The sequence below is a fragment of the Equus przewalskii genome, chromosome 8, assembly GCF_037783145.1.
Source record: "Equus przewalskii isolate Varuska chromosome 8, EquPr2, whole genome shotgun sequence".
Lineage (NCBI taxonomy): Eukaryota > Metazoa > Chordata > Mammalia > Perissodactyla > Equidae > Equus > Equus przewalskii.
The window spans coordinates 68,197,190-68,213,720 of record NC_091838.1 but is presented as its reverse complement, the minus strand read 5'-3'; the positions used below and the strand labels follow the sequence as shown (position 1 = coordinate 68,213,720).

The 16,531-nt window shown below is 40.6% G+C and overlaps 1 protein-coding gene across 1 annotated transcript; it reads right to left on the bottom strand.

Annotated features, from left to right (window-relative positions):
- Positions 1-359: 359 nt before the first annotated feature.
- Positions 360-12,844, bottom strand: RNF139 (ring finger protein 139). The gene is made up of 2 exons (XM_008540331.2): positions 12,326-12,844; positions 360-2,426 (listed from the first exon to the last, which is right to left on the bottom strand). The coding sequence occupies exons 1-2, from the start codon at positions 12,504-12,506 to the stop codon at positions 613-615; spliced, it is 1,995 nt and encodes a 664-aa protein (XP_008538553.2). The 5' UTR covers positions 12,507-12,844; the 3' UTR covers positions 360-612.
- Between the last annotated feature and the right edge of the window lie 3,687 nt (positions 12,845-16,531).

The following is a 16,531-nucleotide window of genomic DNA, read 5'->3' as shown; positions in this document are numbered from 1 at the left end:
ACGTTCTAGTTTATACCAAAGTTTAGTTGATATAAGCCTATTTCTCAACTGTCACACAATCTCTGAATCATGACTTTCAACCCCAATTCAATTACAGCGCTCCTCAAAATTCAAGTCTGGCAGCCTATTTTTTCCTTAGTTTTAAAATACTCTACATATAGCCTTGATCCTCTGGTCCAAATTCTTTTATTTCCTGGATTTAATGTGATGTCCTCTGATTTACACCTTCATTTTCCCACCCATTCATTTTAAAGAAAAACTAGGGTCCAGAGTTACATTGTATACTTTCATTGAGGAATCTTTGGCACAGTTGACGCACCATATTATCGTTACATCTATTAAAAAGCTATTTGTTCAAATTTTGTCATAAAAACGTGAAAACATTTTATTCTATGTACAATAATGTACACAAATTTAAATAGGTCACCAAAGAGACCAGAAGTAATTAAAGAGGTATATTTACAGTAGCACATCACAGTAAACGGAAAACCATTCACAGATTCAACATTGATACTGTTTTTGTGCTTGGTTACACACTGAAGTGAAGCATATTACTCCATTTTGGATGAACTGAATTTTAAACAAATACCTCAATGATTAGTAAATGCTATTTTAATCAGTATCATTAATAAATTCTTCAGCTGCTGTGCCTGTGTGCTGAATCACTCCGTTTCTTTCTCTTTGAACATCATCATCACAATCTGTACTGTCATCTTCGTTCAATTCCCTGTCAGATTCAGCAGCAGCTTCTCTTATAACTTCCTCTGGGTTTTCATTGGGTGCAATAAATCCATTGTTGTTAGATATATTTGAATTATCCTTGATATCATCTTCGATGTAGACTTTTTGATGGCACATTGGACAAGTATCTTGAATGTACAACCACTTCCGAAGGCAAAGTGCATGGAAATAGTGATTACATGGCGTGATACGAGCGGATGTTGTAAACTCATGATAGCAGATTGCACATACATCATCTATTTCTTGCAAGCGGCTCCCTTTTATTTCAGGAAGTGAATTAATCTTCTTAACAGCAGTCCTACGATTCATGAATGTCTTCCAGCCATTTTTTGCTTGTAAGTAGATGTTAAAATAAGCATGCAGACACATCATACAAGCCCGAATTTTACTTCCTGACTCAAACATCATTGTATAAGCCCCATTTCCAAACATTACTACACCAAATATAAATTCAATAATGTTGCCTGTTGAACGAACATAGTAGACATAATCATCAAGCTTTTCCCAGAGGACATTATAATAGCCATCAATCATGAACAATGTATAAACAGTGAGAGAAACAATTACTTTTAAGCAGAGTTCCACACAAAAGGCTGTAACTGCAAACAACCATGTATTTAGCGCATAGTGATGCCAAAGAACGTAACTGAGTAAAACAGGAAGAATAAATAGGCAGGCAGAGACAAAGAGCACAGGAAAATGTCTACGAAAAGATGACACATGAGAGGCACTGAGAGACATTAATACAGGGTCTGTCATTCCATGGATGAAATGCAGGACTGCAGTTAATAAAAGGCACATGTTTCTACTTAAGCGAATAAGTCTCTCTTCTGGTCTTAGCCCACTTAAACCAGTCTGAAGAGCCAAAATAAAAAATAAAACAGGTGCTACAAAGCCAAGCCGCCTGTCATCTTCTTCAGTTGATCCAATAAAGGCTAATATTCCAAGGCCCAAATAATGGGCTATTGAGGAAATTATAGCACTCATGCCCAGTACAGTTAGTGTGGAATCACATCCACTAATGATAAGATTGCAAATGAGGTCCCAGAAATCATCCCAAGAAATGAAGAAGGAATCCGCTTCATTTGCCATCCTTAAAATGTAGACTAACACTGTAGCCTGAGCTGTGATTCTTGTTAGCCAGAAGACTCGCAGTATATCTGGGAAACGAATCCTCTTCCATGTGTCCTCCATTAACAGCTGTAATCCATAAATTCGATACATGTGCCTCACTAAAAGATAAACATATCGTGTGGAATAATAAAACCACTTAAGTTTCACTGCCAAGACAAGCACTGTATTTAATGTGAGAATCAAGGAAGAAGTAAAAACTAAAGTCTCTCGGATGTGTAATGGCAGCTCTGTGATTAAGCCTATTACAGGAACCAAAAGATCCAAAATAATTAATTGTGAATAGATGGAATGAATTTGGAGTAGTGTAATATATCCAATTCCAAACGTTAGCTGTAGAACGATGAGTGCCATCCATAGCGAGGGCCCTTTTCTAGGAAGCAGCTCAATTCCAAAAGCTGATGTGTTGTAGGCACCACTGAAGTCAATGTGCAAAGAAGCATAATAATTTACCAACACTGAAGTTGCAGCTAATAGGAAGGCTAAGCTGTACATGTAAAACTTGAAAAGTGATCGCTGTGACAAGATCAGAACAATACTGGATACAAATATACCTAAAAAGAAAAAAGAAGAAAGGTCATTTGAATGAAACATTTTTAAGAATGTTTTTCCACTAATAGCTTTGATATTCTTCCTTTAATTAGGAAATAGGAATATTTTCAAAGTTAGGAACATTAAGATTCAAGACAATTTAGGCTTAAAGGCCAATAAAGATTTGGTAAAATCAGAGTTCAACAGGACAGACCAAACATTTTTAAAAATCTCATCCCTTATTTTCTGACTTCCAAAGTAACTGAAGTAGTACTGTATGTCGACACCAAAGTACTAAATTATCTTCAAGATGAGCTTGTAGTGATACATACATTTTAACAAGTTTAAAACTCTTGAAAGAACATGTCCTTTTATAATTTCATAATCATTAAAAACATTTAAAATAATTCCATTACAAAAACATCAAGAATTAAAATAACCAAAATGGAAAAACATTTGTTCCTATTAAATCAGATTTTTCTTAAAAATATTCTTTAGGAAATTGAGTTTAAGTTTTATACTTAGACCCAATTCCTCCTTTTCCTCAAACTGAACTCCTGCTGGCTCTTATTTTTCCTGCACCTTAAATTTGAGCATTCTCCCATGGGTCGAAATTCAGTTTTATTTTCTTTCTACGTATTCTCCTGCAGGTTTCAGAAACACCCTCCAAGTTCCCTTTTTCCTGTTCATTACTGAATTTTTCTTCAAATAGTCAACCCTTTTATTGTTCTTCAAATTATGAAAGTAACATTCACAAAACTAAAACATATTAAAAAAAACCCAACGGTCATCTTCCCCCTCCCCCACTCCAAATGTAACCAGCGTATCATCTGAGGAGCACCCAGTACCATCTATCTTTGTACTCTGACAAATTTTTTGAGTGAGATTACAATAAACATTATCCAAAGTATCAAGTATGGAAATGACACCCAAATACTCACCTAGTTTCACTTCTACATTACAACTACATCAGTCCAAATTTCTAAAATCTAACTGGCCTCAAACAGCTCTTCCTTTCAATTTCCAATTTCAGTTAAAGGTACTAGTATTCTCTTAATGGTACCTCTAAGCCCCCTACCCTCAAACTTGGACAATTGCCAAATTCTACTAACATCTATATATTCTGTTTCTCAGTGACACCAAACCATTAGTCTCTCTAAAAACTCACCTTGGCCAAATTCACCTACAAGCCATCACCAAATTGCCTTTCTTCGTTTCTCTGCTCAAAATACTGCAGCGGCTCTGAAATGACCACAATCTACATTTCTTGTCCTAACATTCAAGAGTCCAATTTGCTTTACAGTAATATTCCTCCCACCACACACCAATGCTCCAGACTTCTTTCCCAAACACACCCCTTTCTCGGCCACAACTGCAGCTGTGTTTACATTCTTCTCTTTGCTTGGCATGATGGCCCCACCAACTTCCCAAATCCCTGACTGTTGGAATCCTACCCAGCCCACAGACCCCTTCCTCTGACAGTGACTGTTCCTTCAGCACTCCTACAGAACCTGGTGAAACGCTTACTGCTCCTATACTGCCTGAGAGTGTAGTTCGTAGTGACCTGAGTAGGTATCATCTACTCTATTAAATAATGTGTCCCTGATGGCAAGCAAGGGTCCTACCTTCTATACCTACGGATCCCAAAATATTTTGGAGAAAATCAATACAATTAGTATTCATTAGGGAAATAAATGTTTCTGTCAAATTCTGCATTATATTTTTAAAGGCAACCACAAAATACAGCCCACTTAGAAACTGAGACCCATGAAAAGGTAAGACAAAGCTGAGAAAAGAGAGCTTGGAGTATAGAAAAAGTGACAAACTTCAAATTTAACATTCATCTATCCACCTTCTTTCAGCATGTAATCAAGAAAGACACTGCATATTACAATGGAGGCATTTTACAATCCACTGTATGTAAAATTGAGGGCTAGTTCCTCTAAATGATGACTGTGCCCACGAACTTCAAATTTATCCTGTGCCAGTGTATTAGGTTATTTGTTAAAAGGAGAACAAAAGGACACAATCACCTGCAAGATACATAAACCTCTGCATAAGAACCACCTGATTCTCCAAGCAAGTGGGCCGCTAATAATCTCCCAAAGAGCTGACAGCTGGGAATAGGCCCTTTTGATATAAAATGGACTTTCTTTGAGCAGGATTAGAAACCTTTTCCATGGGCCCGCCCCGTGGCCAAGTGGTTAAGTTCACACACTCTGCTTCAGCGGTCCAGGGTTTCACTGGTTCTGATTCTGGGCGCAGACACGGCACCGCTCATCAGGCCATGCTGAGGCGGCGTCCCACATGCCACAACTAGAGGCATTCACAACTAGAGGCATTCACAACTAGAATATACAACTATGTACTGGGGGGCTTCAGGAAGAAGAAAAAGAAGGAAAAAAAAAAAGACTGGCAACAGTTGTTAGCTCAGGTGCCAATCTTTAAAATAAAAAAAACCTTTTCCATGGAAGATAACAGGAAATGAAATTAATGCAGCCACTATTAACCATACGTAATCTTACTTTCTCTACATAGAAAAACAAAAGTCAATACTTCTCCTGAAACAAAAATTAATCTCCTAAAACGAATCAAAACAAAATCAAAATAATTTCAGGTCTATTTTATAACACTTAAAAGGGAGAAAGTCGGGGCCATCCCGGTGGTGTAGTGGTTAACACCACAAGCTCCACTTTGGTGGCCCAGGGTTTGCAGGTTCGGATCCCAGGCGTGGACCAAGCACTGCTCGTCAAGCCACACTGTGGAGGCATCCCACACAGAGGAAGACTGGCACAGAGGTTAGCTCAGCAACAATCTTCCTCAAGCAAAAAGAGGGGGTAGTCAAGCGGGGCCTGTAAATTATTTTTGTCAACTTGCTACTACAAACTGGCAAATCAATCTTTACCTGTGAATATTCATGAACTTTGCTGTAATTTATAACTAGTTCTTTTTATTCTAATAGCTTTTTTCCCTGAAGCTTATTTTTACAAACAATCGAGGGGCCGGCCCCGTGGCTGAGTTCGCACGCTCCGCTGCGGCGGCCCAGGGTTCGGATCCTGGGCGCGGACACGGCACCGCTCGTCAGGCCATGTTGAGGTAGTGTCCCACATCCCACAACTAGAAGGACCTGCAACTAAGATATACAACTGTGTACGGGGGGGTTTGGGGAGATAAAGCAGGAGGAAAAAAAAAAAAAAGGTTGGCTACTGTTGTTAGCCCAAGTGCCAATCCTTAAAAAAAAAAGGAAGATTGGCAACACTGGTTAGCCCAGGTGCCAATCTTTAAAAAAAGAAAACAAAAAACAAACGAAGGAATGATTTGGGTTTTAGAAATGCCGCTGGAGAAGTGCCTATTTTGCTTTATGTAAATGTACCAAAGGAAAAAAGGGAGAGCAGGCTATAACAGACAGACAACGCAGTGAGACTACAGCCTCAGAGTCCACATGCGTCCTAGCGAGTTACCAACCTGGAACAACTCTTTCTTGACTAAAATTATACCCCCAAGATGTAATAATGACCAAACATTTCAAGAATAGTATTAAAATCATTTTAATTCCTGCCCAAAGTTTGCATGTACCTGGGGTTCTTAAATTTTTCTTTCATACGCATGTTCCTATGTATGGAATATCGGAAGAATCAGCTCTCCTTTCACAGAAACAAGTCTCTCAAGTGACATTCTGCTTCAGTGGCCTTTAAAGAGTGTTGTCAATAATATTTTTTATGTTTTGCTGCATTTTCTCAACTTCAGGCATAAAACTTGGTATTTACCCTGTAGGTCTAAGAAAGTTAAGCCCAGGGACAGTTTCTAATTAGGATCTAAGAGTGATCTGCATAAGTTATCAAGGCTTTTTATAAATGCTGCTTTTTAAAGGAAAATCTCCTTGGGACACTGGGGAATAGAATTAACTGAAATCACAACTTAGAGATCCAATTCTCCAGTGGTCAGAGAATTACACTCAAGTTCTCAAGGTAGGAAAAAAGGTAGGTATCAAAATCAATTCAGGAGCTTTGAAGCTCTATATGAACTCAACCATGAGAGAGTTCAGGGCCTTTTCAACTTAGATTACCAAAAATAAGCAAACAAAAACAAACAAGCAAAATAACTCCCATCATGCATGTTACACAACAAAGTGTTTAACTCTTTTATGTGTAAAGTCTATTCACACCATTAAACTTCTGGAAATTTAGGACTAAAAATTAGAAGAAAATAAGACATAACATTTACAACTCTCCAGGTACCTCAACTTCCTTTAAAACATAATCTAAAGCAAGCTGTGGAAAAAACATTTCAATGCCCGACAGAATGAGATGGAATACCACAGAAATAAATGTTATGACCACCTTACTCCCAAGGGAGCCCTAAGCAATAAAATGTAGGACAAAAATAAAATCTCAAAATGTTAATCTGTAGGTGTACTTGATGAATAAACTATAGCATAAGGAAAAATTTTCTATCAAACTCTCATTTTAGGTTAAAAAAATGGTATTTTAGGGGCCAGCCCCATGGCATAGTGGTTAAGTTCAGTGTGCTCCACTTCGGCAGCCCACGTTCACATGTTCAGATCCTGGGTGCAGACATACACCACTCATCGGCCAGGCTGTGGCAGTGACCCACATACAAAAGAGAGGAAGACTGACACAGATGTTAGCTCAGGGCTATTCTTCCTCAGCAAAAAAAAAAAGAAAAACAAAAAGTATTTTAAGTTTTTTATTCGTAAGATGAAACTAAAATTTTGCTTTTAAACTAAGATTTTTAACAAGTATGTTTTTAATAAAGAGAAATATGTGAACACGATTTCTTTTGAAAAGTCAAAACCTATAGGTATTAAATGAAGAATAAACCAAGTTTTGGATAAACAAACACATTCATATACACTCTTTTTTGCTTTTTATCCAAAGATCTCACTATAATTGTTGGGTGTTTTTTTACCCTTTAAAAAAAAAATTTGCATTTCCAATTATCATAGAAGGCATTTTCCAATTTATTGACCATTCATGTTTCTTCCTCTGCGGTTGCCAGATTACCTTTTGCCCATTTATAAATGGAGTTGTTCTTTATTGCATTATAGACAAAAAATATTCTGACTACAAATTCCTTGTCAGTTATCTGTAATGCAAATATCTTCTCCAGGTGTGTGGTTGGTCTTTTCACTTTTTGGACGCTGCCTTTTGATTAATAGAGATTAAGCGCTTTTATATATTTTTAAAGATTTTTTTTCTTACTCTAAGATTTAAAAAAAGACATGTTCTATATTTTCCTCTAAAAATTTTACAGTTCTGCTTTTCATATTTAGGTACTAATTTACTAAGAAGTGACTGTTTATATACTGATGTGAGGTAGAGATGCAATATAATTATTTCCATGTGAATAACTAAATGACCAATAATTCAATAGTCTATATTTATCTCAATGTACTTCAATTCTACCTCTGAAACACATCAAGTTTCTATATATACAGGTGTGGTCTGTTTCTGGCCTTTCTGTTCTATGCTATTGGTCACATTGTCTATCTCAGTGGTTCTCAACAAAGATTGGATTTGGCGGCCCCCCCCCCCCCCGGCACCCTCGACCACTGGGGTCATTTGGCAGTCACAACTGGGAAGAAGTGGGGTGTTACTGGTATCTAACGCGTAGAGAACAAGGATGCTGCTAAAAATGCTCCAATTCACAGAACAGCCTCATTCCACCCACCAAAGAATTATCCTGTCCAAAATGTCATTAGCGTGGCTGTTGAGAATCCCAAGTGTATCCCTAAGCAGTGACAATCACCACTGCTTCACTTTGTTTCTTCACTTCATAGGTTTTCTGAGTTCTTTCTATAGTACCAAAAATAACCATCTCATCCTTTTCAACAACTTTCTTGTATAGCTAAACCTAATACAATGAACAGATTACCTTTTAACAGATTTAGATGAACAATTTGCTGCTGTTTGCTTATTACCAACAATGCCGCAATGAATATCGTTGCCCACAGACTTCGTACAACTATATCTTTAGGCCAAATTCTTACAACTGGAATTGTGAGTCAAAAGGTATATGATGAATGTCAGTTGATAGTGCCAAATGGCTTTACGTAGAAGTGACAGCCTACCAAAATTGTGTAACTTTACCTATTTTCCCATCCTTTGCCAAACTAGTTCCTATTCAAATTCTGAACTCTTCACCAATCTGGTAACTGAAATTTTGTTTTGATTGCATCTCTTTAATTATAAATGAGGCTGAATAATTTTTTTTTTTTTGCTTATTGACCATGTGCATTTCATTTATTGTGAACTGCTTATCCTGGGCCCATTTTTCTCTGGGAGTATAAGTTTTCCTTATTGACAGAGTAAAACTTACTAGGACTTCATCTCATATGATGCAAATACTTTGCGCTCAGTTTGTCATTTTTAAGGATTTTTTTAAAAAGGGAGTTTTGTCAAAGAAGTTTTTCATTTTTATGTAGTCAAATTTATCAAATTTTCTAATTTCTGGATTTTCTTCTATGTTTAGAAAGGCCTTTCCACTTCAATGAATTATCATGTTATGAGTAACACTATTAAAACAAACTCCCATGCTTGCATTTCCTGCTTTGGATTTGGATTTGCTAATTCAGCATTATGCTGCACTGGGTTGCATTTCATTTAGCATTTAACAGCTCCTAAGAATAGCTTAATATTTTAAATACTTTATATATTATGATATGATTTTATTTGGATCTCCAAAATGAGATGCTTTATATTCTGACGTGCTGAAATTTTCCTGTTAGTTTGATACCAAATGAAAGTACACTTGTGGTACTTTTTTGTAGGGAGAGGGGAGAAAAATTTTCAGAAACTACATACAAAATTGGTAATGCTTTTCCTACAACAATTTTCCTTTACAATCTACAATTAGATTTCCTTTTTTACAATTCTATTTTAAAGAAAAAGGTGAGACCGACAAGTTTTGAGATTTATATACAGCAGTACTGAGAGGTCTACAATTATAAAAAATACTAACCAGGTAGAACAATTAATTTCAACTATCCTTTGGTATTTTTTACACACGAACCCGTGACTTTCAATAACAACATAAGATGCCTCATTGAATGGGCCTCAAATATTTAAGACATTTGTTTTTACTCAGGGTGAAACTTTTAGCACCCAAATCAGTTTTTAAAAATTTTATTAATCTTACAAATGTGAAAAATTAGCATAATTATACTGGAATAATGTAACGAGCAGTCGGGTGATAGACTTAGAAAATATTTTGTATTTCGTATAAAGTCTGATGGGGAGAATATTCTAGGATCAAAATTCTCAAATAAACAGCACCAACATTTTGCTGATGCCTTCAAAAGACCAAAATATCTGTAACAGAGTATGGTCTTAACTGGAGTCTTAAAATATTTTTTAAAGAGCTATCAGGCTTACTAACAGCTAACATTTAAACAGCCCAGTACTGTTCTAAGAGCTTACATCTTAACTCATGTATTGTTCCTAACACCCTTTGAGAGAGAGATCATTATTGTCTTTAAAAAGGTAAAGATAAGAAAAGGGAGGCACAGAGCAGTTAAGTAATTTGCTTGAGCTCACATTCTTCTCTAATGTGTCAAACACAAACTTCCACGATCACAAAAATAAGACGCATGGATGGAGCACAAGGAAAATACCAGATTACTGTGTTCAATGTTCTTAAACTACAAATGATTCAATTAAGGAAAATTCTCCTTTTCCTTAAAGCTCCCCCACCTGAAGCTCGGCCCTGAGAGCACTGCATAAGCACCTGGTCCCAGAGGACGTCTCAGAGGATCCCAATGTTCCATGCCCTGAGAACCTTCAAGGCAGTGGCTACACTATTTGCAGAATGAATATGTCAAGCCTCTCAAACACAGCTCCATTTTTTTTTTCCTCCTCCACTGTGGCCTCCTCTCAAAGCAAAAGTGGGTAAAGCTCCTCCACCCTCAAGTCCATATTACATTTGGTTATTCAGTCCCCAAAGTACGTGGTTATTCCAAATCTGACAAAGTCCCAGAGAAGTTTGTTAGCGTCTACTCTCTCTAGCAAGCTCTCTTTGTCCGTGGGGTTAAGGAATAGAAACGATCTGTTTCCCCTGTTTCTCAGTCTCTCCATCCCAGGAATCAGCATAGGTCTTGCCTGCATGCAGATTATCAACCAATGTGGGTAGGTAAGCGGGGGTAGGAAGCTGGCAGTCTGTCAGGCTCAGCTGGGACCACCTCTCTATATACTGAGATAAGTAACTGCCTGTTAACTTATGACCATGAGTGACTTCTAACTGGCAGGAATAAAATGCCTTCCCAACAGGTCCCCATTCTTATTAATTTCATTTTAACATTATTTAATTAACCTCACTTTCACCCATGACTATTAGAATTAACATATGTTAAGTATGAAACATTAAAGCCAGTCAAGGCTCTTTTTTTAAAATTGAGGTATAAGTGCCATATAGCATTGTATTAATTTCAGGTGTACAACCTAATGATTCTACATTTGTACACACTGCAAAATCACACAGCTCCATTTTTGCCACAAATAATGAGGGCATTAGACTTCTGCAGTGGTTAAGTAGGAATGCCTGGGATTAAGCAGCTGGTGGGTTAGGAGAAGTCTTGTGCTAAAGACCATCATGTTCACATCTGTTAGTTTTCAGATTTAGCATACGATCATTACTATACCATTCTGTATCTGGATTGCAGCTGTACTGAGGAGGAAAGTGAACCATCCTTGATGTCAGAAGATTTTTAAGCCTACGTTCTGGCAACAACTTACTTGCAGTCAAAAGCAAAACCACCTCTATGACCCCTAGTTTCCTCATCTGTAAAATGAGACTAACACCACCCAACTCTGAGGGATATCTGAAGGTTAGGTTAGATAATACCAGTAAAAGCATTTTGCAAAAGTAAAGTACTAAACAAATGTAAGATGTTATTTATTACTAAAAACAAAACATCAACATTACCTCTCTCTCTCTCTCTCTTTTTTTTTAGGAATTAAGAAGCAACAGATGGCTCCTAATTCAGAAAGGCTTGGTAAGGACCTCACTAACAGCCCGCCCCCAGCAACACTTCAAAAACACTAGCCTACTAAAAACTTATCACAAGAAATTACCTCACCAACAAAATTTGCCAAGTTTCAATTACTTAAAAAAATTCTTTTACGCACAAATGCTTCTCATTCTGGTGATACAAGTGAAGATGGGGAGTGAAATATAAGATGCTTTTAACACTCCATTCATATGCGACAAAGACACTGATTTTCAGAAGTCTCTTTTGGAAAAGTCTCATCACTTTCTAGCCACGTTTTCATAACCATTTTCAACATCATCTTCTCTATTCATGGAAATTTTTAAGACTCGTTAAAAGTATCGTCTTCTTCATGAGGATTTTTGGTAATGATTTCAAGGTCTGACATTGGAAACAGTCTCTCTCTCGTTTGGGTGTCATTTACCGCAGACACTTCATGATCATGTGGATACAGAAGTGACAACAGACGAGCACTCTGCATTTCGGAAAGGGGGAAACTGAGGCCCAGGCCTTGGCACGACAAGTCCAAGGTCACAAATGGCGAGATTGAGGCAAGCAGAGTTGCTGTTTTCCAAAGCTGTCGCATAGGACACGCGTGGTAAGTCAGCACTCATTCCCCAAGAGAAACAGCAGGCAAAGAGCCGCATGCTCACACATCCGCGCTTTCTCCCCGCCCTCACTCGGGCGCAAAACCGAACAAGGGGATGACTTGCTGGGAGGACCGCTCCGCTGTCAACTCTGAGACAAGTGTCATCTCCTCCCCCACAGCCCACAAAGACGCCGCCGGGGGGGGACGAAACTGGTTCCCAAAGACGCACGCACCCACGACCCACGGCCTCCGCGCGGCTGTCGGCTCCCTGCGGCACGTCCTGGCCCGCAGAGCGGTCCCTGGGGCGCAGGCTACCCCGTCCCCCTTACCAAGGAGCCGGAGGAGGATCTGGAGCCCGATGCAGAACCGGCCTTGGCTGGAATCGTAGTAGGAGTTGAAGATGGCGTCGATGATGTAGAGGCAGGGCACCCGGAGCGCCACTTCGAGCGCCGCCCAGACCTGCTGATGGGCCATCCGCACCTGCTGCTGCGGGGGCCCCACCGCCGCCATGAGCCGCTGCCACACCGGGGCTGGGCGGGCCGGGCAGGGCCACGGGGGCAGGGCCCGGGCCCGCGGCCGGGGCGGAGGCTCAGGCGGCGACTCCGCCCCCGCCCTCCCTCCTCTCGCGTCTCTCTGGCGACCCGCCCCGCCGCCCGCTCGTGTCGCTCGAGCTGGAGCAGGCGGCGGAGGCGGCGGCGGCTGAGGCAGCAGAGGCGGCTCAGGGGAGGCCTCTGGGTGTCGGTGTTTCCGGCTGACTATGGTCTGGCTCCTCCTCCCTCCACCGCCTCCCCCGCCCGCGGAGCCACCATCTTGACCTCGCCCGCCTGCCTCTGCCGTTGCCGCTGTTACCAGGCAGGGAAGCTGCGCCCGCGGTCACGCGAGACCTCGAGGCCCGCGCCGCTGTTGCGTCATAATCTGGCGCTAGGGGCGCTCCTCGGGTCGTCACCACGCACGGCGTAGCAAATATCTCAAAGCGTTGTCATGGTTTCCGCCCACTTTCGCGGCTTTGGCACCGCCCCATGGCGCAGGAGCTCTTCGGCAGCCGCGCCCTCGGGCCTCTGGGTGGCGGCCTGTGCCCCGGCGGCGTCGGCTGGGCGAGGGACTCCCTGCTTCCGTGGACGGCAATTACTAGCTGTTTTATTAGAGCCCATTAAATGTCCCATAAACATGGTTCAAAGCTGCTTGGGAGGGGGAAGGCCAAAGGGCGCCTACCCGACCCCCGGGGGCGGGGTGTGAGAGAGGGCGGGCGTTCCGGGGAAAACACCTGCGAGGCTCTCGGGGCTGTGCTGGAGGCAGGCTGCGCACCCTCCCTGCAGCGGCCGCCGGACGTGGCGCTGGGTTGGGGTGGTAGGCGCTGCCAAGAACATCCCTCACATCCCCTTGCACATCACCGTGCCTACGTCATACCCAATTGGACAGAACTGAAGACGCTCATCGGCCACAGTTTGCTCGTGTCAAGGGCCACTGTGACTTAAGGCAAGAACCCGTAAGCCTCTGTCCTTGATTTCTAGTCTTCTTAGAGGTAAGCACACCCAGGCAGTCCCTTCTCTCCTCCTGAGCAGAAGAGGTCAAACTTGTCTCTGTTTTTGTAGGGGATCAGAACATGCCACTTTGATATACGCATTATTTTGAGCTGAAGGCAATTGAGAAACAGCAGCAGCCCCCCAAAAAGGAAAGGCTCTCTGCTTACCCTCCATTTGCCTAAAAAGCAGGACATAAATGTCCATTCGTAAAGCTGTCTCCCTTTCCCTTACCAAGAAGAGGACTCAGGCTCTCAGTCACCCACAAACCTTACTAAACTACCCTTATCTTCCATTAGTTTCCTTGTATATTGACTTTCCCGCAGTTTGCCAGCCCAAAAAGCCTAAACCCCCTGTCCTTTGTCTTGTCACTTTTTTACAAATTTATTGTTCTTAAGATGCTGTAAGCCTCGAGTTGTAATTGCCCCTTTGAGTTATTCATCACTGGGTTTTTCCCACGTGTATGTGCACCTCGCCAGTTAATAAACTATTTTTCTCTTGTTAATCTCCCTTTTGTCAGTTTAATAACCAGCGCCCCAGCCACAGAACCTAGGACAGTAAAGGAAAGCATTTTTTTTCCCCCTCCCCTACACTTTCTTGCCTATCCATGTAAGTAATATAGTCTGGCCGTCCTTATCTTTCTCTTCCTTTACCAGCAAATGAGAGTGTAAGTTAGGTCAGAGTCTGCACTGTAGACCCAGCCATCTTGGATTCAGGGGGATAAAATAACAAGCAAGAACCTGGCTTGCTTGGGCTCCTAGCCCCAACTGCACGCTGCAATCCGGTTTATGTTGGGGCTTTACATGGGTGATATCTTCTATCAGTTAAGAACCCTCAAGAGGGGAGGAAGTTTCTAAAACTCCTCCAAGACTCCTTACTTTCGGTGGAGGTATGTGTGGTAGAATGACTGAATCCAAACTCCTGACTCCAGTGTCAGGTTTTAACCTTCTCTTGTTCTCTCCCACTGATAATGACTGCCATCTGTCTAGTGCTTACTGTGTACTAGGCACTGGGCTAAAGGCTTTACATTTTGCTTAAATCTTTGCATCAGCCTTATTTTGGTAGGCATTATTATCTCTGTTTAGAGAGGAGGAAACTGAGGTTTAGGTAAGTAATCAGGATCACAAAGTTAGTAAGTAGTGGGTGGCTAGTGTCGCCATAGCTAGTACGAGTCAAATCCAAGATTTGAACTCAGGGCTACCTGAAGCTTAGAACTTCAGGCATCGTTGATTCCTTCCTCTTTTCACTCACAGCCAATCTGCAACCAAATCTTGTCCATTCTTTCTTTTTATTTTTTAAGATTGGCACCCGAGCTAACATCTGTTGCCAATCTGTTGGTTTTTTTCTTTCTTCTATTCCCCGAAGCTCCCCAGTCCATAGTTGTATATTATAGTTGCAGGTCCTTCTAGTTGTGCTATGTGGGACACTGCCTCAGCATGGCTTGATGAGCAGTGCTAGGTCTGTGCCCAGGATATGAACCTGCGAAACCCTGGGCCACTGAAGCAGAGCTCGGGGGCCAGCCTCTTGCCCATTCTTTCTTGACAGCCTTTTGTACCCATCTTCTTTCTATTGTCACTGTCACTATCCTAACCCAAGATCCTCCTGTAGCTTGCCTGATTTATTGCAATATCCTCATTATGATCACCACTTTTTCTAATCCAGTCTGTTTACTTCTGCCAGGTTAATTTTCCTAAACTGCACATCTGGGGAATAAGCTTGTGGTTATGAGACCATTCCCAAAGGAAAGCAAACTTGGTAAGGTGAGAGGACTATGAAGAGTTATATAAACTCAGAGATGTAAATTAGCTCCTCAACCCACACGTTGTGCTGCCTGATTGCAATTTAGAGCAAAAAGAGACGCTCTTATGGAGAGGAGGATCCACAAGGACTAATCTAAAACAGGAGTGTGGTAGAGGAGACAGGAGGTGAGTCCCATTACATCAGGATCATGCAAAATGGAGAGTGAAATAGTTCATGGGCTTTCCTCTGATTTTTATTTAGAAAGTTAAATGTAGTAAATATTAAATAAAAAGATTTAAAAAATAAACGAATGCTTCATTCTTATTAAACTTTCTAATCTTAATTTGATGCACAAATTTCATTAGTATAAGAACTTCTAATTCACACTAAATTCCATCTTGGGCCAAGAATTTTCAGGAATGGTAGCATAGTCATTCTATCTTACTCACATATGACTTCAAGCAAATCTCTTTAAACTCTCTAAGTCTCACTTTCCCCATCTATAAAATGAAGGTTTGAATAAGATTCTGGCAAGAACTTTAAAATACTACCTTAAAACAAAATTTATATTAATGAGTTAGTTTTTAGAATGCTTAGGAATTATTAAGATAGAAGATAAACTTTCAAAGAAATAGCTGCAATTCACTGAATCTAATCTTTGCTTGGTTTCTACAAGGACTGGAATGTTGCACAACTCAGGTATACATTTATAGTGAGTCTCCTCAATTTATATTGAGAGTGTGTGTGTGTTCACACAGATACACAAACTTTATATACATAAATTACCCATGGTCAAAAATAACAGTCTGTTAGGGGCTGGCCCCGTGGTCGAGTGGTTAAGTTCGCTCGCTCCGCTGCAGGCAGCCCAGTGTTTCATTGGTTCGAATCCTGGGCGCGGACATGGCACTACTCATCAAACCACGCTGAGGCAGCGTCCCATGTGCCACAACTAGAAGGACCCACAATGAAGAATATACAACTATGTACCGGAGGGCTTTGGGGAGAAAAAGGAAACAAATTTTAAAAATCTAAAAAAAAACAACAAAAACAAAAACAGTCTGTTCCTTTGGCTCTAATAGTTCAAAAGCCTTTTAGTAGCTCTAAAAAGCCTTTAGATGTAGGATGTGTAAAACCTAGTTAGAATTTTCTGTCAACATTTGCATCAGCCAAGTCTTTGTTATAAGCAACAGAAACTGATTCTGGAGTATCTTAAGCAAAAAGGAAATTTCTTAGAGGATTATTTTCATTATTCCTCAAGATTTCAAGTTCCAAGAG